Source organism: Corticium candelabrum, chromosome 20 (genome assembly GCF_963422355.1).
Source record: "Corticium candelabrum chromosome 20, ooCorCand1.1, whole genome shotgun sequence".
NCBI classification, from domain to species: Eukaryota; Metazoa; Porifera; class Homoscleromorpha; order Homosclerophorida; family Plakinidae; genus Corticium; species Corticium candelabrum.
The window spans coordinates 449,727-471,516 of NC_085104.1; the positions used below are offsets into that span (position 1 = coordinate 449,727).

Consider the following 21,790-nt stretch of genomic DNA (forward strand, 5'->3'; position numbering starts at 1 on the left):
TTTTTTTGGCATTCAACTCTGAAGGCTGCGTGTACAAGCAGCTCTACTTCCTCAACTCTCCAAACTGTTGAGGAGAGAAAAGATCAATGTTGAAGTTGTTCGCGCTGCTTCTGCTGGTGATTACCAGCACACATGCCATGCCGAAGTGTAGTAATCCATCTGATGGAGCAATCACCGCTTGTCCTGCAGGATCACAATGCTGGGACATTCAGCAAGTGTCTACTAAGGTGACCTGGTCTTTACACAATCAGTGTTCACTGTGCACGTTCGCTCAGCAGCAACCAGTCATTGTTCAACACACTGAAACGTCAGTGACTTTTGAGACGGATGGCACATTTCAAAGAAACGTGGATCTCGATATATACAAAGTGCCCGACATGACAGCGATGCAAAACTGTGACATTTCTGGTGGTACTGTTGTGGGTCGAGTCTCACCACGTCCTGCTTCAGGAAGCGGAACTCCTCCATTCTCCCTTGACGTTACCGCCTTAATTAGCTCTGGAGCAAATTTCTTTGTCTCAGTGCATACAAGCGATACTGACAACAACCCAATCCCCAGCAATTGCGATCAAGGAGCAAGACTGGTCATATATGAAGGCGGCTATCAATGCGGAAATATCAACTCTCCTTGCAGTGGTGTGGGAGCTTGTGTTTTCAATCACGTTTCTTCAAACTTTGAATGCCAGTGTGCTGATGGATACAGAAAGGGAACACTATGTACCATTAACGACATCGATGAGTGTTTCCAGAACAATGCATGTGGAGATCCCGCATTTGAAGGTGTCTGTGTCGATGAAGTCTGTGGTTTCACTTGTAGTTGCTTTGGTGGTCGTACAAGCTCAGCTGGAAATGGCAGGTCATGTGATGTTGGTCCTCCAAACTGTAATATTAACCCTTGTTTCAATGGTGGCACCTGTAATTTCCTCAGCGGCCTTGGACGAGTATTTTGTGAATGTCTAGATGACACAGTTCGACAAGAGCGTTTTTGTGCAGATCAAAACCAATGTTTGTCCAATCCGTGTCACAATGGTGGTACCTGTGTGGATGGCCATCTCGGCTACACATGCTTGTGTGCTGCTGGTTTCACTGGTGATGTCTGTTCAGTCAATATTAATGACTGTACTCTGTCTACGTGTCTAAACAATGGCCAGTGTAATGATGGTACGAGAGATGCTACATGCACATCGTGTTCAAGCAGCTGGACAGGCAAATTTTGCCAGATCAATGAAAACGATTGCCTAACTTCAACCTGCCTCAATAGCGGAGTATGCGTCGATGGTGATGCTAGTCACTCATGCAACTGTCTTGCTGGTTTTACTGGAGTCGTATGTCAGACTAACATAAACGATTGTGCTTCCAATCCTTGTCAAAATCAAGGTGTTTGTATTGATCAAGCAAATAGATATGCTTGTGCATGTGTAGCGGGTTACACTGGAGTTAACTGTCAAACAAATATCAATGAATGTTTATCTCACCCATGTCAAAGTGGTGCAACTTGTATTGATCGTCTCGACGGGTTCATTTGTGAGTGTCTAGGCGGCTTCTTTGGTACCCTTTGTGAATTCAATGTCAACGAATGCTCTTCCCATCCGTGTCAGAATGGCGGACGATGTGTAGAAGGAGTGGATTTTTACACATGTGACTGTATACCTGGGTTCATTGGTCTACGGTGTGAAATAGATGCCAATGAATGTGCATCCAATCCATGCGAGAATGGTGGACAATGTCTAAATCTCCTCAACAGGTATCAATGTAACTGTCCTGCAGGATATGATGGCATAAACTGTCAGATCAACATCAATGAATGTGCATCAAACCCGTGTGTTCAAGGCACTTGTACAGACCTTGTAAATGGTTTCCTATGCACTTGTTTTGCAGGATATACTGGAACCTTGTGTGATATTGATATCAATGAATGTACATCTAACCCATGTCGGAATGGTGCAACCTGTATTAATCGTGTCAACCGGTTCATTTGTGAGTGTCTAGATGGCTTCTCTGGTGATCTTTGTCAAACCAATGTCTTTGAATGCATATCCAATCCGTGTCAGAATGGTGGACAATGTATAGATGGAGTGAATCGATACACATGTGACTGTATACCTGGCTTCATTGGGATACACTGTGAGACAAATGTTGATGAATGCAGATCCAATCCATGCGAGAATAGTGGGTTATGTATTAATCTTATTAACCGATATCAGTGTGCTTGCGCTGCAGGATTCACTGGCATCAACTGTCAAACAAACATTAATGAATGTGAATCTAATCCTTGCCAGAATCAAGGGGTATGCGTGGACAACATCAATAGTTTTACCTGCGTATGTGTACCAGGATTTACGGGAGTCTGGTGTCAAACCAATATCGTCGAGTGTGCCTCTAGTCCATGCCAAAATGGAGGCAGCTGTGTAGATCGAGTTAACAGGTTCATCTGTGAATGTGTGGAGGGCTTTACTGGAACTCTATGTGAAACTGATATTGATGACTGTGCATCTAGTCCGTGTCAGAACGGTGGACAATGTATAGATGGAATAACCCGATACACGTGTCAGTGTATACCTGGCTTCATTGGGATACACTGTGAAACAAATTTCATTGAGTGTGCATCCAACCCGTGTCAGAATGGTGGGATATGTTTGGATGGGATCAACAGGTATGATTGTGATTGTGCTGCAGGATATACTGGCATTAACTGTCAAACAGACATTGACGAATGTGCATTCAATCCTTGCCTGAATCAAGGGGTGTGTACGGACCACATCAATAGTTTTACCTGCACATGTGTACCAGGATTTACGGGAATCTTGTGTCGGTCCAATATAGACGATTGTGAATCTAGTCCATGCCAAAATGGAGGCAGCTGTGTAGATCGAATTAACAGGTTCATCTGTGAATGTGTGTTGGGTTTCTCTGGAATTCGTTGTGAAATTAATGATGATGACTGTCGTTCCAATCCATGTCAAAATGGTGGACAATGTGTAGATGGATTTAGACAATATACTTGTACATGTCTTGAAGGGTACACTGGAGTACACTGTGAGACAGATATTAATGAATGTCAATCCAATCCATGCCGGAATGGTGGACAATGTGACAATGGGATCAACAGGTATGATTGTCACTGTTTGGCAGGATTTACTGGCACTAACTGTGAAACAGACATCGATGAATGTGAACCCGATCCTTGCCAGCATCAAGGTGTGTGCATCGATCGAGAGAACCGATTTGAATGTGTTTGTGTCCCCGGATATACTGGAGTAGTTTGCGAGACAGATATCAACGAGTGTGCATCCACTCCTTGCAGGAATGGTGCAACTTGTGTAGATCGAGTCAACCGCTTCATTTGTGAATGTCTAGACGGGTTCACTGGCACTCTATGTCAGACAGACATCGATGAGTGTGCTTCCAACCCTTGTCAGAATGGTGGAGTATGCAATGGCGAAATAAATAGATACACATGCCAGTGTATTGCTGGGTTTACTGGCACACATTGTGAAACAGACATTGACGAATGTCTTTCCTTCCCTTGTCAGAATGGTGGCCTTTGCCGTGACCATATCAACCGCTTTACGTGTCAATGTGTGCCTGGGTTCACAGGAACATTATGTGAAACTGATATTGACGAATGCGAATCATCTCCATGCCAGAATTTAGGTGTGTGCGTCGACATGATAGATGAGTATAGGTGTGACTGTTTACCTGGCTATACCGGAGTTCATTGTCAGACTGATATCGATGAGTGTGCCTCATCACCATGTCAGAATGGTGGAACGTGTATAGACAGGGTTAATCATTTCATTTGTGAATGCCTGACAGGCTTTACTGGTGTACACTGTCAGACAAACATCGACGACTGTGCTTCCAACCCATGTCAAAATAATGCTATATGTCTAGATGGAATCAATCGTTATGACTGTCGATGTGTACCAGGTTTCACTGGGCTTCACTGTGAGCGAAATGTGCCAGAATGTGCTTCTAATCCGTGTCAGAATGGTGGTACATGTGAGGAACCAACCATTAACCATCATATATGTCACTGCCCACCGGGTTTTACAGGAGAGCTGTGTGAGACTAACATTAACGAATGCGCATCCAATCCCTGCATGAATGGTGGCACATGTATTGATCGTGACAACGGTTATCTGTGCGAGTGTCTTTTTCGGTTCCGTGGTACTCATTGTGAGATTATCACTGACGCATGCGGTCTCTTCACACCATGTATGAACGACGGCACGTGCACCAATATACCGACGGCTATTGGTGATATGGGCAGCGTCGACTTCAACGATCCTCCCAGAAATGGAGTCGATATTCATGATGCATACAGTTGTACCTGTACAGATCGATATACTGGAAGAGTGTGTGAGACATTTATTCCTGTTCCTCCACCACCTCCACTGGTTCCTCCTGCTCCTGGACGCGTGCTTGCTCCACCTCCACCACTTGCGCCTCCTCCACCGGGCAGAATTCTTGGACCACCACCACCATTGCCTCCTCCAGCTCCAGCTGCAATACTCGGACCGCCACCTCCACTCGTTCCTCCTCCACCTATCGACAGATTTGATTGTAGCAGACAACCGTGTGAGAATGGAGGAGCTTGTGTTGATGTCGGAAGTGTGGAGAATTCATACTGCTCGTGTCCATTCGGATTTGGCGGACAACGCTGCGAAAATGGTAATTTGTGTGCAATGACTAATCAGTAGTGTTTAACGATATCGTAATTGTCTTGTTTAGATGTCGACATCACTGTAGTAGGGTTTGGAAACACAGTCGATTCATATGTTCAAGTGTCTGGAACCTTGACCAGAACAGCAGATGATTCTGTTATTATCTCAGTGAAACCTCTAAGCAGTAATGGGCTTGTTTTCTTGATGATTCAAAATCTAAATGGTGTCGGTGACTTTATTTCTCTAACCTTGGTTAATGATAAGCCAGTGTACAAGTTTGATGTTGGAAGCGGTAGCGTGACTATAGCCAGTCCACAGACTATTCCACTTGGTGTCTTTACAAATATCGAACTAAGGTAGAGTCGTGATTTAGTTGCCTACTGTGGTGTCTAATACTTGTAATTTTGTCCTCTAGACGCAATGGTGTCGTAGGTGAACTATTGATTGATGGGGTGGTAGTTGCATCTGGGACAGCACCCGGAAGCCACGATATTGCTGATGTCATGGATGATTTCTATTTGGGAGGTGTTCCTAATCCATCCGGTATCATCAATGCAGAAATCAGTCCACGTACTGGCTTTGTTGGCTGTATTCGCTCTGTCAGTCTGGATGGCACTGAATTTGACATCAGTCAACGCGCTACTGCCGGTAGCAACGTTGGTGAATGTCCTGCCGATTCTTGTTCTCCCAATCCTTGTAAGAACGGCGGTAGCTGTACTAGAATTGGACCACACTTGTCTGACTTCGAGTGCACTTGCCTTAATGGATATAGCGGCCCAACGTGTGAGATCGTGTCTAATGTGTGCCTGGGGACTTCACCATGTATGCACGGAGGAGAATGTCGTGTGGACAGCAGCGCCACCGCAGGGTATCGTTGCATCTGCACTGCCACCCACTCTGGTCCACAATGTGAAACAGCGGTCGGAGATACAAAATCCGATTACTCTTATGCTGGAGATTCGTATGTTGCTTGGAATGTGGACCCTGCCGATGTCGACGTTACAACGGTCATCAATCTCCGAGTGTACCCCAACCAAGACAAATCTGACGGATTATTAGCACTGTTCATACGCCCTTCTGTTGACTTTTTAGCTATCACTGTCGATGACGGATTTGTAAGAGTTCGTATGGATCTTGGACAAGGAGAGATTTCTCTCACCAGCAGTTCACGTTTACCAGCTAATCTGTATTCCACGATTACAGTAAATCGAAACGGTCGAAATATTGACCTGACCGTGTCTGGTGCCAGCACGGTATCGGGTGCATCACCGGGATCGTTTTCAAGCCTCAATGTCAACAATCGTTTCTATGTTGGTGGTGTGCCATCGTCGGTAGGTCCGACTTTGCCATCTATACTTGCCGGAATCTCAGGGTTTATGGGTTGCATCACTGAAGTAACTGTTAATGGAAACTTCCTCAACTCAACCGATTTGTTATCAAGTTATAATGCAAAAGATTGCACTGTCAATCTGTGTAATCCTAGTCCATGTGAAAACGGCGGCACGTGTTCAGCAACTGGTAACTCGGTGTTTTGCGCTTGCCCACAAGGATATTCTGGGCCACGCTGTGCAAGTGATGATGATCCATGCTTAACAGTCAACTGTGGATCCGGTGCTACATGTGTGCCACTGGGCAATACGGCAGTCTGCGCATGTCCTCTTGGCAAAGGAGGTGAACAATGCGACCAAGGTTTGTCCCTTACTAATTGATGTTTGTGCACTGTCTGCATTCATTTACATTTGTTTCATCGTCTAGATATTGCGATCCAAACGATGTCATTCAGAGATAATCTCACATCTTTTGCTGCCTTTCCTTCACTTGGAAGTGACACTCGTTCGACAACAACGATAACAATGTCCATCAAGCCTTTAGAAAAGGATGGCCTTATCTTCTATGCGGGTCGCAAGACGACACCTCCTTTCACTGATTACATCTCAGTCGGTCTATATGATGGTTACGTTGAGTTCCGTTATGATTTGGGATCGGGAACAGTCGAGATTAAGAGTACCGAACGACTCGTTTTGTATCAATGGCATACCATTCGTGCGGAAAGAAATCTGAAGAACGGTAAATATTGCTGCAGATGAAATGTGGCAATACACATTGTATTAAGATTGGTTGGTGTTTTAGGACTGTCGACGATTGATGGTGGATCAGCAGTAAGTGGTGCAAGCCCTGGTTCGACGACACTGCTTGATGTACACGAGAACAACCTTGACGCTTACCTTGGTGGTCACGAAGACTATACTAAAGTATGGATCGTCTAGTTCCCTCACATCTTTTCCCACATATTAAATTTCAGTATTATTGTGACAGGTTGCTAGTGATGCCGGTCTCACAAGTGGCTTCACTGGATGCATCAAAGATGCCAACGTTAACGGCCGCGTCTTGGACTTTTCTACGGCAACTCGCGGTCGAAGCATTGCCGAATGCGACCAGCACCAATGTGATCGCCTCACTTGCTTCAATGGAGGAACTTGTACTGATGTCGACGGTCAGGGTAACTTCAAGTGCTCTTGCTCTCATGGCTTCAAAGGAGACAACTGCCAGCAAATGATTGCCAACAATTGCACTATTGGTAATGATATGTGTCACTCAAGCAGCCAGTGTGTGTTCAACTATAAAACTGAGAAGTATGAGTGCTTCTGTCCTCTTGTTCCCAATCCACAAAGAGGACAATTTTGTACTGAAGGTATTATAATTCATACTTAAACAGCATTGCACTGGTTTACACACTAACATTTGGTTTTAGTCACTAACTTCAAAGTCGCCAAGTTTAATGGCAACAGCTATGCAGCCTATAATTATCCTGCTCGTACAGCTCAGACCATCATCAAATTCAATCTCTCCTCTCAAGCTACTAATGGACTTGTTTTCTATCTCCCACCCGTATGTCGATGTTCATGTTTTAACTTGCTGTATGTTTCAGTCTTGTGATTATTATGTGACGACACAGGGTACAGGTGGTGATTACCTATCCATCGGCATTATTAATGGACATGTCGAACTGAGGTGAGGACAAGCCTGCAGTTTGATTAATAATTTATTATTAAGCTGCAATATTTGGCAATTGCAGGTACGATCTCGGCACTGGTGCTGCAAAAATAACTAACAACCAAGTGAACGTCACTGGTAGTCACGGATCATGGCATACAGTATCTGCTTTCAGGTCTGTCAAATGACATGCTTCACAGAAATTTTCCAATATCGGTCTGTTATACAGGGAACAACAGTCGGGTACTCTAATTGTTGATACACAGACTGCCACCGGCTCTTCTCTGGGCTCCGCAATTGGTCTGACTGCTTCATCGGGTCAGATGTACGTTGGTGGTATTGCTGTGAGTACAGCTGACTTGTCTGAGTATCGAGACATCTTGGACGGAGACTTCAAGATGGGTCTCGTTGGCTGTATCGCTAATCTGGAGGTCAACGATGTGTCTATTGACCTGGAAAAAATGGCACAGAGTGGTGCTAATGTCGAGAGCTGTGATGACTACTTCCCTGGCTGATGAGTGAAAGTAGTGCAATTAACGATTGACTTTGTTCTCATTTTTAGTTGTAGTCTGCTGCATGCGTGTGTTGGCTTTGTGCTGCTGTCTGTTTTGAGTTGAAATTTCTGCATGCCGTTTAGCTTTATGATTCGGCTCTAACGCCGCTGATTGCTCGTTTAGCGTCGCTTCTAATCATTGAGTAGTAGTATAGCTGCCGAGTACAATTGTTAGAGGGAAATAAAATGAAAACTTGCTCGTTGTGATCGTTGACTGTAGCAGAACAGAGTTATGTCACATCGATCTTCTTTAGTCTGACCTATTCCTTCAGACTACAATGCAGACTGCCAGAGTAAACCTGAGCTGGCTCTCCGAACAAAGGAAAAAATAATCCATTGTTGTGACACACTGAATAGCTGGATTTCGGTCTCATCCTAGCCTTAATGCTAATCCCAAACTTACTACTAATTTTACATTCTGAACAAATCCTGAACTTAATAAACCGGTTCACACTAGGAGGCAAGAACCAGTAAAACAGGATTTGCTCACCAAATTAACTTTATTAGCATTAACTTGTACTTGACAATTTCAGTTTTAGTAGATCTATTACACACGTGTACAGCAATTCTTTTTATCAAGTACAGTTGTTTAGACTCAAAAGCTTCTATGAATTGTTCTCACCTCAAGCTTCAATGTAGATAGCTGTGAAAGACATAAATGCCAAAAAAGTAACGTCTTCGCACCATTCAAGCTGTTGAAACATTATCTAGACACATAGAGCGCTTTCACACACAGGGTTAACTTGGGTTAATTAAATCGGGTTAACTTTGGCCCGGGTTAGACTCCAATTACCCCGGTCGTGTGAACGCGAGTTTAGTAAAGCCAAGTTAACCTGGGTGAAGACTGGGGTTAAGTGAGGGTTAAGCTAACCCTGGCTTCTAGTAGGGTTAGACAGGGTTAGAGTGGGTTAAGCGAAGACACGCTGTAATATATGCAAATACACGCTCTAGAGTGGATCGCGCTAACGTACAAAATGGCTTGTCTTTCTCGTGTTAGGCTATCGGCGTTACTGCTTTCCTATTTACCAGCAGAAACTTCAAGCAATCGATGTATTCGCTCTACTGTAGATCTTCTGCATCTAATTACCCGTGTTCTACGTGTGAACGCCAGTTGGGTGGAGTGGAGTTATCATAACTCTACCCGAGTTTTCCTAACCCGAGTTAACCCTGTGTGTGAAAGCGCTCATATTCTACACAAATCAACTCGATATTCTTTCACGTTTATGCCTCCTTACATCAATCATGACGTTCCCGCTCGAGGAAACTTCTAGACTTTGATTGGCTCTAATTTCACGATGAATGAATTTTTTGCGGGCTCGCTAATGTAAATAGCGCCGACTAGCGGTCCATACAGGCGAGGCAGAAACATGTCCTAATCCGGGTTTCTACGGCGGCACTTCAATATAAAATTATCTATTGCAATTAGTTAGCAATGGCATGTGTCTACACCAAGTAGAAACTGTGTACACGTACAGTACCAGTAAAATAACATTTAGGATAGAAAACGTTCAACACTTCTCAACTAATTTAGTATATAGAAATACAAACAAGCTTTTAATAGCCGCAGAGTCACAACTGAATGCGAGTGACAAGCTGTAGCAGCAGGTCTTAGTATCTACTAACTTTATTACAATTACAAGTCAGTCGTATGGACATGATGAGAACGACGACAATCGTTTCACTCTCACTGCATCCATCTGTACATCACAACAGCAAATATTACGCTGCATATCAATGTGGCAAGACCGGCTCGTGGCCTGCAACACAATCAAAACAAAATCATTCAAACCAACGAATCATACAAACAAAAATGATGGCCAACTGTACAATGATTTGATGAGATGTTCGAGGGCAGTCACAATAGCACTGATGAGAGCCACCAGAGCCAAAACGAATGAGAGACATTTGGTTAGTAGCCGCCACGCCCACGTACTACCGCTTCTCTCCGAATCCACATGTTGATCGTTCTTAAATTCACAGAGCTATAACGCAGTAATCACACTTTTAATTTAATTAATAATTAACTATTAATTATTTAGAACATTTAATTATTTTTAATGCAACCAGTAAAATATGAACGCAACTGGCAGTCTATCATATCCAACTGCTAGTTGAGCTCCTCTCTCTGTGTTCTCGTATACGAGTGAATTGAAACATAAGGCAACTGTGTGGAACGTTGTGTACCTTGTTGTCAAGAGCTCCGAGCTTCTCGTCTGTTTCGGAAAAGCGTTCATCAGTGCGATACTCCATATGCTCCAACCTCTCCTGCATCTGTGAGAGCTAAAATAGTAATGTTTAGACTTTAATTGACTGCGTTAATGAGTCGGAGTTAATCACATGAGAACACACACATGTGCACACACACACACACTCTCTCTCTCTCTCTCTCTCTCTCACACACACACACACACACACACACACACACACACACACACACACCTCATGCTGCATTTCACTGACAGAAGTACACAGTTCAGCATGCTGCTCTTCAACTCGCTGCAAAAACACATCATAAACACCATACCATCCAGTAGTCAGCCTAACACAAGTTTACCAACTCCAAATGCAGACAGACAAACAGACAACAGACAGATAGACAAGACAACAGACAGACAGACAGACAGACAGACAGACAGACAGACATATAGACAGACAAACAGACAGACAGACAAACAAATAGACAGATTCCTTCTCGTTAAAGCGGAAATTGGGAGAGATGGTCCTAGGGCGGAAGTCCTCGAAGAACCACTCCGCCCCTTCATCAGCAGCACACGTTGGAATTTTAGTAGGGCACGCGTTCCACAAGACTCCCTGCTGCGTACTTCGCACAAGGCTGTTTCATTTATCGTTCTTGCTGCGTTCATTTTTCATTCTTTTCGCGTTCAATTCTTTTGACATTCAACTCAACCAAATATAATCAAAAATAGAAACTTGAAAATAGAAAAATGAAAAATGAAAATAGAAAAATTAAAAACGAACAATGAATAATAAAATTTGCATGCCGAATTAATGTTTTTCAGTAAAATAATTGAAAAACATTAACAAAAAGTTAAGAAATAAAAAAATGAAAAATGAAAATTGAAATTTGAAAATTAAACGGACCGGTTAGAGACCTTCTTCGTCAAATTGCGCCGCCATTCTAGAACGTACGGGATTTCTAAAGCATCACGTGGATAGAACGAAGTCCCGGCTATCATCTCTGAAGTTTACATTGTAACCGGATATATTTTGTATTATTGATGTAAAATGTTGCGCAGTACTATGCGCATAATATGAGTGTGGTGCTAGCTTCGCCCTGCCATTGTCCCTAGCGACGACCAATGAGCATGCAGCATATAATTTGAAGCACGTGCGTTTCAATAGCTCCGCCTGGATATTTGTGTGGCGACCGGCGACCAATCATCAGTTGCTATATAATTGATTAGTCTCTGTCATTGATTCCGACGTTCGACATCGAAAGACCTCGAATCCGACCCTTATTTCTTTCGAAAACCGTTGGGCGACCTGTTTGTTCCTTCTACGAACGGTTTTTGACCAAGCGACCGTTTTGGGAGACGCGTCGGCGTGAACAACTCGAACCGAGCAGACTCGCCCACCGTAATTCACGTTTCCCCGCTCGTAATTCGTTCGGTTATGGGTTTTGGCTTTGTCTGTAGGTTGGTCGAAACGTTATTGAGAGGACAGACGAGTGTTGGCGACGTCTACGACTGATAATGAGCGACAGGAAGAGGTCTGGTTCGTCTCGCGTCGAATTCACGGCGTGACATTGGACTAGATTGCTAAATTGTTGCATTTGAGATTGTTCTTGGTACTTCTAATAAAGTAAGAAACATGTAGAAACATGTGCAGTGTGTTGAGGATGTAGGCTGACTAGCTAGATTGCAGTCTAGATGTTGGTAATTAGAGTCACGTGTCATATGGTTGCCCTGAAACGTCTCCTGTAGCGACATGTTCTTGCAGATTTCTCAACAACGCGCTCGCAGACAGCCACGAAACTCGGCACGGAACTACACCTCCATAGATGCAACAAAGTTTCGGTGCCATTTTTACGTCTCAGACCGTTCCCTTCGAAAAATCACCCCCTAAGTGTCGTCACAGTCACTTAGATTTGTCTAAAAAATTCATCTTGCGTCTGTTTGGCAATCCGCTACCCACCGTGTCTTCAAATACAACGTTCTAGCATGCTGCCGAGTTACAACCGGTTTGAGCGAAGTTCGTGATCGACCTACAATAGAACAACGGCTGCCTCGAAAGCCTAGAAACGCGTAGTTTGGCAAAAAAACGAACCCACGAGTAGAAAGGGGATACGTAGACATGTACACAGCCGGGGTTTGAGCTCGAAAAGAGCGCGCAGTTAAAAATACATGCCACTAGTTAGCAAGATGAAAGCCACAATAGAGTTAAAGTTATATGAACTCCAGTGCCATGACGTCTGGTTGTAGACGCCTGCTATTGGTCATCCACTGCATCTAACTTGCTTCAAGGAAGTATCGTTTTTTTTTGGCATTCAACTCTGAAGGCTGCGTGTACAAGCAGCTCTACTTTCTCAACTCTCCAAACTGTTGAGGAGAGAAAAGATCAATGTTGAAGTTGTGCGCGCTGCTTCTGCTGGTGATTACCAGCACACATGCCGTGCCAACGTGTAGTAATCCATCTGATGGAGCAATCACCGCTTGTCCTGCAGGATCACAATGCTGGGACATTCAGCAAGTGTCTACTAAGGTGACTTGGTCTATACACAATCAGTGTTCACTGTGCACGTTCGCTCAGCAGCAACCAGTCATTGTTCAACACACTGAAACGTCAGTGACTTTTGAGACGGATGGCACATTTCAAAGAAACGTCGATCTCAATATATACAAAGTGCCCGACATGACAGCGATGCAAAACTGTGACATTTCTGGTGGTACTGTTGTGGGTGGAGTCTCACCATGTCCTGCTTTAGGAAGCGGAACTTCTCCATTCTCCCTTGACGTTACCGCCTTAATTAGCTCTGGAGCAAATTTCTTTGTCTCCGTGCATACAAGCGATACTGACAACAACCTAATCCCCAGCAATTGCGATCAAGGAGCAAGACTGGTCATATATGAAGGCAGCTATCAATGCGGAAATATCAACTCTCCTTGCAGTGGTGTGGGAGCTTGTGTTTTCAATCACGTTTCTTCAAACTTTGAATGCCAGTGTGCTGATGGATACAGAAAGGGAACACTATGTACCACTAACGACATCGATGAGTGTTTCCAGAACAATGCATGTGGAGATCCCGCATTTGACGGTGTCTGTGTCGATGACGTCTGTGGTTTCACTTGTAGTTGCTTTGGTGGTCGTACAAGCTCAGCTGGAAATGGCAGGTCATGTGATGTTGGTCCTCCAAACTGTAATATTAACCCTTGTTTCAATGGTGGCACCTGTAATTTCCTCAGCGGCCTTGGACGAGTATTTTGTGAATGTCTAGATGACACAGTTCGACGAGAGCGTTTTTGTGCAGATCAAAACCAATGTGAGTCCAATCCGTGTCACAATGGTGGTACCTGTGTGGATGGCCATCTCGGCTACACATGCTTGTGTGCTGCTGGTTTCACTGGTGATGTCTGTTCAGTCAATATTAATGACTGTACTCTGTCTACGTGTCTAAACAATGGCCAGTGTAATGATGGTACGAGAGATGCTACATGCACATCGTGTTCAAGCAGCTGGACAGGCAAATTTTGCCAGATCAATGAAAACGATTGCCTAACTTCAACCTGCCTCAATAGCGGAGTATGCGTCGATGGTGATGCTAGTCACTCATGCAACTGTCTTGCTGGTTTTACTGGAGTCGTATGTCAGACTAACATAAACGAGTGTGCTTCCAATCCTTGTCGAAATCAAGGTGTTTGCGTTGACCAAGCAAATAGATATGCTTGTGCATGTGTAGCGGGTTACACTGGAGTTAACTGTCAAACAAATATCAATGAATGTTCATCTAACCCATGCCAAAATGGTGCAACCTGTATTGATCGTCTCGACCGGTTCATTTGTGAGTGTCTAGACGGCTTCTCTGGTACCCTTTGTGGAATCAATGTCAACGAATGCTTATCCAATCCGTGTCAGAATGGCGGACGATGTGTAGAAGGAGTGAATTTTTACACATGTGACTGTATACCTGGCTTCATTGGTCTACGGTGTGAAATAGATACCAATGAATGTGCATCCAATCCATGCCAGAATGGTGGACAATGTCTAAATCTCATCAACAGGTATGAATGTAACTGTCTTGCAGGATATGATGGCATAAACTGTCAGATCAACATCAATGAATGTGCATCAAACCCGTGTGCTCAAGGCACTTGTACAGACCTTGTAAATGGTTTCCTATGCACTTGTTTTGCAGGATATACTGGAACATTGTGTGATATTGATATCAATGAATGTACATCTAACCTATGTCAGAATGGTGCAACCTGTATTGATCGTGTCAACCGGTTCATTTGTGATTGTCTAGATGGCTACTGTGGTGATCTTTGTCAAACCAGTGACGAGGAATGCTTATCCAATCCGTGTCAGAATGGTGGACGATTGATAGATGGAGTGAATCGATACACATGTGACTGTATGCCTGGCTTCATTGGGATACACTGTGAGATAAATGTTAATGAATGCAGATCCAATCCATGCCAGAATAGTGGGCTTTGTATTGATCTTATTAACCGATATCAGTGTGCTTGCGCTGCAGGATTCACTGGCATCAACTGTCAAACAAACATTGACGAATGTGCATCCAATCCTTGCCAGCATCAAGGTGTGTGCATCGATCGAGTAAACCGATTTGAATGTGTTTGTGTTCCCGGATATACTGGAGTAGTCTGCGAGACAGATATCAACGAGTGTGCATCCACTTTTTGCAGGAATGGTGCAACTTGTATAGATCGACTCAACCGCTTCATTTGTGAATGTCTAGACGGGTTCATTGGCACTCTATGTCAGACAGACATCGATGAGTGTGCTTCCAATCCTTGTCAGAATCAAGGGGTGTGTACAGACCACATCAATAGTTTTACCTGCGCATGTGTACCAGGATTTACGGGAGTCTTGTGTCAGACCAATATAGATGAATGTGAATCTAATCCGTGCCAAAATGGTGGACAATGTGACGATGGGATCGACAGGTATGATTGTCGCTGTTGGCCAGGATTTGTAGGAATCAACTGTGAAACAGGCATTGTTGCATGTGAATCACATCCTTGCCTGAATCAAGGTGTGCCCATCGATAGAATAAACCTATGTGAATGTGCTTGTCGCGCTGGATATACTGGAGTAGTTTGCGAGACAGATATCAACGAGTGTGCATCCACTCCTTGCAGGAATGGTGCAACTTGTGTAGATCGAGTCAACGGCTTCATTTGTGAATGTCTAGACGGGTTCACTGGCAGTCTATGTCAGACAGACATCGATGAGTGTGCTTCTAACCCTTGTCAGAATGGTGGAACGTGTATAGACAGGGTTAATCATTTCATTTGTGAATGCCTGACAGGCTCTACTGGTGTACACTGTCAGACAAACATCGACGACTGTGCTTCCAACCCATGTCAAAATAATGCTATATGTTTAGATGGAATCAATCGTTATGACTGTCGATGTGTACCGGGTTTCACTGGGCTTCACTGTGAGCAAAATGTGCCAGAATGTGCTTCTAATCCGTGTCAGAATGGTGGCACATGTGAGGAACCAAGCATTAACCATCATATATGTCACTGCCCACCGGGTTTTACAGGAGAGCTGTGTGAGACTAACATTAACGAATGCGCATCCAATCCCTGCATGAATGGTGGCACATGTATTGATCGTGACAACGGTTATCTGTGCGAGTGTCTTTTTCGGTTCCGTGGTACTCATTGTGAGATTATCATTGACGCATGCGGTCTCTCCACACCATGTATGAACGACGGCACGTGCACCAATATACCGACGGCTATTGGTGATATGGGCAGCGTCGACTTCAACGATCCTCCCAGAAATGGAGTCGATATTCACGATGCATACAGTTGTACCTGTACAGGTCGATATACTGGAAGAGTGTGTGAGACATTTATTCCTGTTCCTCCACCACCTCCACTGGTTCCTCCTGCTCCTGGACGCGTGCTTGCTCCACCTCCACCACTTGTGCCTCCTCCACCGGGCAGAATTCTTGGACCACCACCACCATTGCCTCCTCCAGCTCCAGCTGCAATACTCGGACCTCCACCTCCACTCGTTCCTCCTCCACCTATCGACAGATTTGATTGTAGCAGACAACCGTGTGAGAATGGAGGAGCTTGTGTTGATGTCGGAAGTGTGGAGAATTCATACTGCTCGTGTCCATTCGGATTTGGCGGACAACGCTGCGAAAATGGTAATTTGTGTGCAATGGCTAATCAGTAGTGTTTAACGATATCGTAATTGTCTTGTTTAGATGTCGACATCACTGTAGCAGGGTTTGGAAACACAGTCGATTCATATGTTCAAGTGTCTGGAACCTTGACCAGAACAGCAGATGATTCTGTTATTATCTCAGTGAAACCTCTAAGCAGTAATGGGCTTGTTTTCTTGATGATTCAAAATCTAAATGGTGTCGGTGACTTTATTTCTCTAACCTTGGTTAATGATAAGCCAGTGTACAAGTTTGATGTTGGAAGCGGTAGCGTGACTATAGCCAGTCCACAGACTATTCCACTTGGTGTCTTTACAAATATCGAACTAAGGTAGAGTCGTGATTTAGTTGCCTACTGTGGTGTCTAATACTTGTAATTTTGTCCTCTAGACGCAATGGTGTCGTAGGTGAACTATTGATTGATGGGGTGGTAGTTGCATCTGGGACAGCACCCGGAAGCCACGATATTGCTGATGTCATGGATGATTTCTATTTGGGAGGTGTTCCTAATCCATCCGGTATCATCAATGCAGAAATCAGTCCACGTACTGGCTTTGTTGGCTGTATTCGCTCTGTCAGTCTGGATGGCACTGAATTTGACATCAGTCAACGCGCTACTGCCGGTAGCAACGTTGGTGAATGTCCTGCCGATTCTTGTTCTCCCAATCCTTGTAAGAACGGCGGTAGCTGTACTAGAATTGGACCACACTTGTCTGACTTCGAGTGCACTTGCCTTAATGGATATAGCGGCCCAACGTGTGAGATCGTGTCTAATGTGTGCCTGGGGACTTCACCATGTATGCACGGAGGAGAATGTCGTGTGGACAGCAGCGCCACCGCAGGGTATCGTTGCATCTGCACTGCCACCCACTCTGGTCCACAATGTGAAACAGCGGTCGGAGATACAAAATCCGATTACTCTTATGCTGGAGATTCGTATGTTGCTTGGAATGTGGACCCTGCCGATGTCGACGTTACAACGGTCATCAATCTCCGAGTGTACCCCAACCAAGACAAATCTGACGGATTATTAGCACTGTTCATACGCCCTTCTGTTGACTTTTTAGCTATCACTGTCGATGACGGATTTGTAAGAGTTCGTATGGATCTTGGACAAGGAGAGATTTCTCTCACCAGCAGTTCACGTTTACCAGCTAATCTGTATTCCACGATTACAGTAAATCGAAACGGTCGAAATATTGACCTGACCGTGTCTGGTGCCAGCACGGTATCGGGTGCATCACCGGGATCGTTTTCAAGCCTCAATGTCAACAATCGTTTCTATGTTGGTGGTGTGCCATCGTCGGTAGGTCCGACTTTGCCATCTATACTTGCCGGAATCTCAGGGTTTATGGGTTGCATCACTGAAGTAACTGTTAATGGAAACTTCCTCAACTCAACCGATTTGTTATCAAGTTATAATGCAAAAGATTGCACTGTCAATCTGTGTAATCCTAGTCCATGTGAAAACGGCGGCACGTGTTCAGCAACTGGTAACTCGGTGTTTTGCGCTTGCCCACAAGGATATTCTGGGCCACGCTGTGCAAGTGATGATGATCCATGCTTAACAGTCAACTGTGGATCCGGTGCTACATGTGTGCCACTGGGCAATACGGCAGTCTGCGCATGTCCTCTTGGCAAAGGAGGTGAACAATGCGACCAAGGTTTGTCCCTTACTAATTGATGTTTGTGCACTGTCTGCATTCATTTACATTTGTTTCATCGTCTAGATATTGCGATCCAAACGATGTCATTCAGAGATAATCTCACATCTTTTGCTGCCTTTCCTTCACTTGGAAGTGACACTCGTTCGACAACAACGATAACAATGTCCATCAAGCCTTTAGAAAAGGATGGCCTTATCTTCTATGCGGGTCGCAAGACGACACCTCCTTTCACTGATTACATCTCAGTCGGTCTATATGATGGTTACGTTGAGTTCCGTTATGATTTGGGATCGGGAACAGTCGAGATTAAGAGTACCGAACGACTCGTTTTGTATCAATGGCATACCATTCGTGCGGAAAGAAATCTGAAGAACGGTAAATATTGCTGCAGATGAAATGTGGCAATACACATTGTATTAAGATTGGTTGGTGTTTTAGGACTGTCGACGATTGATGGTGGATCAGCAGTAAGTGGTGCAAGCCCTGGTTCGACGACACTGCTTGATGTACACGAGAACAACCTTGACGCTTACCTTGGTGGTCACGAAGACTATACTAAAGTATGGATCGTCTAGTTCCCTCACATCTTTTCCCACATATTAAATTTCAGTATTATTGTGACAGGTTGCTAGTGATGCCGGTCTCACAAGTGGCTTCACTGGATGCATCAAAGATGCCAACGTTAACGGCCGCGTCTTGGACTTTTCTACGGCAACTCGCGGTCGAAGCATTGCCGAATGCGACCAGCACCAATGTGATCGCCTCACTTGCTTCAATGGAGGAACTTGTACTGATGTCGACGGTCAGGGTAACTTCAAGTGCTCTTGCTCTCATGGCTTCAAAGGAGACAACTGCCAGCAAATGATTGCCAACAATTGCACTATTGGTAATGATATGTGTCACTCAAGCAGCCAGTGTGTGTTCAACTATAAAACTGAGAAGTATGAGTGCTTCTGTCCTCTTGTTCCCAATCCACAAAGAGGACAATTTTGTACTGAAGGTATTATAATTCATACTTAAACAGCATTGCACTGGTTTACACACTAACATTTGGTTTTAGTCACTAACTTCAAAGTCGCCAAGTTTAATGGCAACAGCTATGCAGCCTATAATTATCCTGCTCGTACGGCTCAGACCATCATCAAATTCAATCTCTCCTCTCAAGCTACTAATGGACTTGTTTTCTATCTCCCACCCGTATGTCGATCTTCATGTTTTAACTTGCTGTATGTTTCAGTTTTGTGATTATTATGTGACGACACAGGGTACAGGTGGTGATTACCTATCCATCGGCATTATTAATGGACACGTCGAACTGAGGTGAGGACAAGCCTGCAGTTTGATTAATAATTTATTATTAAGCTGCAATATTTGGCAATTGCAGGTACGATCTCGGCACTGGTGCTGCAAAAATAACTAACAACCAAGTGAACGTCACTGGTAGTCACGGATCGTGGCATACAGTATCTGCTTTCAGGTCTGTCAAAGGACATTCTTCACAGAAATTTTCCAATATTGGTCTGTTATACAGGGAACAACAGTCGGGTACTCTAATTGTTGATACACAGACTGCCACCGGCTCTTCTCTGGGCTCCGCAATTGGTCTGACTGCTTCATCGGGTCAGATGTACGTTGGTGGTATTGCTGTGAGTACAGCTGACTTGTCTGAGTATCGGGACATCTTGGACGGAGACTTCAAGATGGGTCTTGTTGGCTGTATCGCTAATCTGGAGGTCAATGATGCGCCTATTGACCTGGAAAAGATGGCACAGAGTGGTGCTAATGTCGAGAGCTGTGATGACTACTTCCCTGGCTGATGAGTGAAAGTAGTGCAATTGACGATTGACTTTGTTCTCATTTTTAGTTGTAGTCTGCTGCATGCGTGTGTTGGCTTTGTGCTGCTGTCTGTTTTGAGTTGAAATTTCTGCATGCCGTTTAGCTTTATGATTCGGCTCTAACGCCGTTGATTGCTCTTTTAGCGTCGCTTCTAATCACTGAGTAGTAGTATAGCTGCCGAGTACAATTGTTAGAGGGAAATAAAATGAAAACTTGCTTGTTGTGATCGTTGACTGTAGCAGAACAGAGTTATGTCACATCGATCTTCTTTAGTCTGACCTATTCCTTCAGACTACAATGCAGACTGCCAGAGTAAACCTGAGCTGGCTCTCCGAACAAAGGAAAAAATAATCCATTGTTGTGACACACTGAATAGCTGGATTTCGGTCTCATCCTAGCCTTAATGCTAATCCCAAACTTACTACTAATTTTACATTCTGAACAAATCCTGAACTTAATAAACCGGTTCACACTAGGAGGCAAGAACCAGTAAAACAGGATTTGCTCACCAAATTAACTTTATTAGCATTAACTTGTACTTGACAATTTCAATTTTAGTAGATCTATTACACGTGTACAGCAATTCTTTTTATCAAGTACAGTTTTCTAGAGTCCTTGTTTAGACTCAAAAGCTTCTATGAATTGTTCTCACCTCAAGCTTCAATGTAGATAGCTGTGAAAGACATAAATGCCAAAAAAGTAACGTCTTCGCACCATTCAGGCTGTTGAAACATTATCTAGACACATATTCTACACAAATCAACTCAATATTCTTTCACGTTTATGCCTCCTTACATCAATCATGACGTTCCCGCTCAAGGAAACTTCTAGACTTTGATTGGCTCTAATTTCACGATGAATGAATTTTTTGCGGGCTCGCTAATATAAATAGCGCCGACTAGCGGTTCACACACGCGAGGCAGAAACATGTTTTTAATCCGGGTTCCTACCGCGGCACTTCGATATAAAATTATCTATTGCAATTAATTAGCAATGGCACGTGTCTACAACAAGTAGAAAGTGTGTATACGTACAGTACCAGTAAAATAACATTTAGGATAGAAAACGTTCAACACTTCTCAACTAATTTAGTATATAGAAATACAAACGAGCTTTTAGTATCCGCAGAGTCACAACTGAATGCGAGTGACAAGCTGTAGCAGCAGGTCTTAGTATCTACTAACTTTATTACAATTACAAGTCAGTCGTATGGACATGATGAGAACGACGACAATCGTTTCACTCTCACTGCATCCATCTGTACATCACGACAGCAAATATTACGCTGCATATCAATGTGGCAAGACCGGCTCGTGGCCTGCAACACAATCAAAACAAAATCATTCAAACCAACGAATCATACAAACAAAAATGATGGCCAACTGTACAATGATTTGATGAGATGTTCGAGAGCAGTCACAATAGCACTGATGAGAGCCACCAGAGCCAGAACGAATGAGAGACATTTGGATAGTAGCCGCCACGCCCACGTACTACCACTTCCCTCCGACTCTACATGTTGATCGTTCTTAAATTCACAGAGCTATAACGCAGTAATCACACTTTTAATTTAATTAATAATTAACTATTAATTATTTAGAACATTTAATTATTTTTAATGCAACCAGTAAAATATGAACGCAACTGGCAGTCTATCATATCCAACTGCTAGTTGAGCTCCTCT

General features: G+C 43.9%; 3 protein-coding genes and 1 long non-coding RNA gene across 4 annotated transcripts in view; 2 read left to right on the forward strand and 2 right to left on the reverse strand.

Moving 5' to 3' along the window:
* The first annotated feature begins 377 nt into the window (after positions 1-377).
* Positions 378-8,439, forward strand: LOC134196009 (neurogenic locus notch homolog protein 2-like). The gene is made up of 11 exons (XM_062665090.1): positions 378-2,967; positions 3,199-4,674; positions 4,735-5,023; positions 5,083-6,356; positions 6,423-6,734; positions 6,798-6,919; positions 6,984-7,359; positions 7,420-7,556; positions 7,624-7,679; positions 7,744-7,836; positions 7,891-8,439. Exons 1-11 carry the CDS (start codon positions 378-380, stop codon positions 8,174-8,176), a joined length of 7,011 nt encoding a protein of 2,336 aa, XP_062521074.1. The 3' UTR covers positions 8,177-8,439.
* A 4,356-nt stretch (positions 8,440-12,795) lies between these two features.
* Positions 12,796-20,343, forward strand: LOC134196010 (protein eyes shut homolog). Its single transcript, XM_062665091.1, has 11 exons — positions 12,796-15,343; positions 15,452-16,585; positions 16,646-16,934; positions 16,994-18,267; positions 18,334-18,645; positions 18,709-18,830; positions 18,895-19,270; positions 19,331-19,467; positions 19,535-19,590; positions 19,655-19,747; positions 19,802-20,343. The coding sequence occupies exons 1-11, from the start codon at positions 12,796-12,798 to the stop codon at positions 20,085-20,087; spliced, it is 6,627 nt and encodes a 2,208-aa protein (XP_062521075.1). The 3' UTR covers positions 20,088-20,343.
* A 296-nt stretch (positions 20,344-20,639) lies between these two features.
* Positions 20,640-21,004, reverse strand: LOC134196124 (uncharacterized). Its single transcript, XR_009972485.1, has 2 exons — positions 20,902-21,004; positions 20,640-20,843 (listed from the first exon to the last, which is right to left on the reverse strand). It is a non-coding gene; the product is annotated as an uncharacterized LOC134196124 (long non-coding RNA).
* Positions 21,005-21,111: 107 nt separating this feature from the next.
* Positions 21,112-21,790, reverse strand: part of LOC134195554 (myosin-1-like) — a 9,987-nt gene continuing 9,308 nt past the window's right edge. Inside the window, exons 18-19 of the mRNA XM_062664595.1 lie at positions 21,495-21,649; positions 21,112-21,424 (exon numbers count right to left, since the gene is read on the reverse strand). Coding sequence (XP_062520579.1) covers positions 21,352-21,424; positions 21,495-21,649 — 228 coding nt within the window. The 3' untranslated portion in view covers positions 21,112-21,351. The remainder of the gene's footprint in view (positions 21,425-21,494; positions 21,650-21,790) is intronic.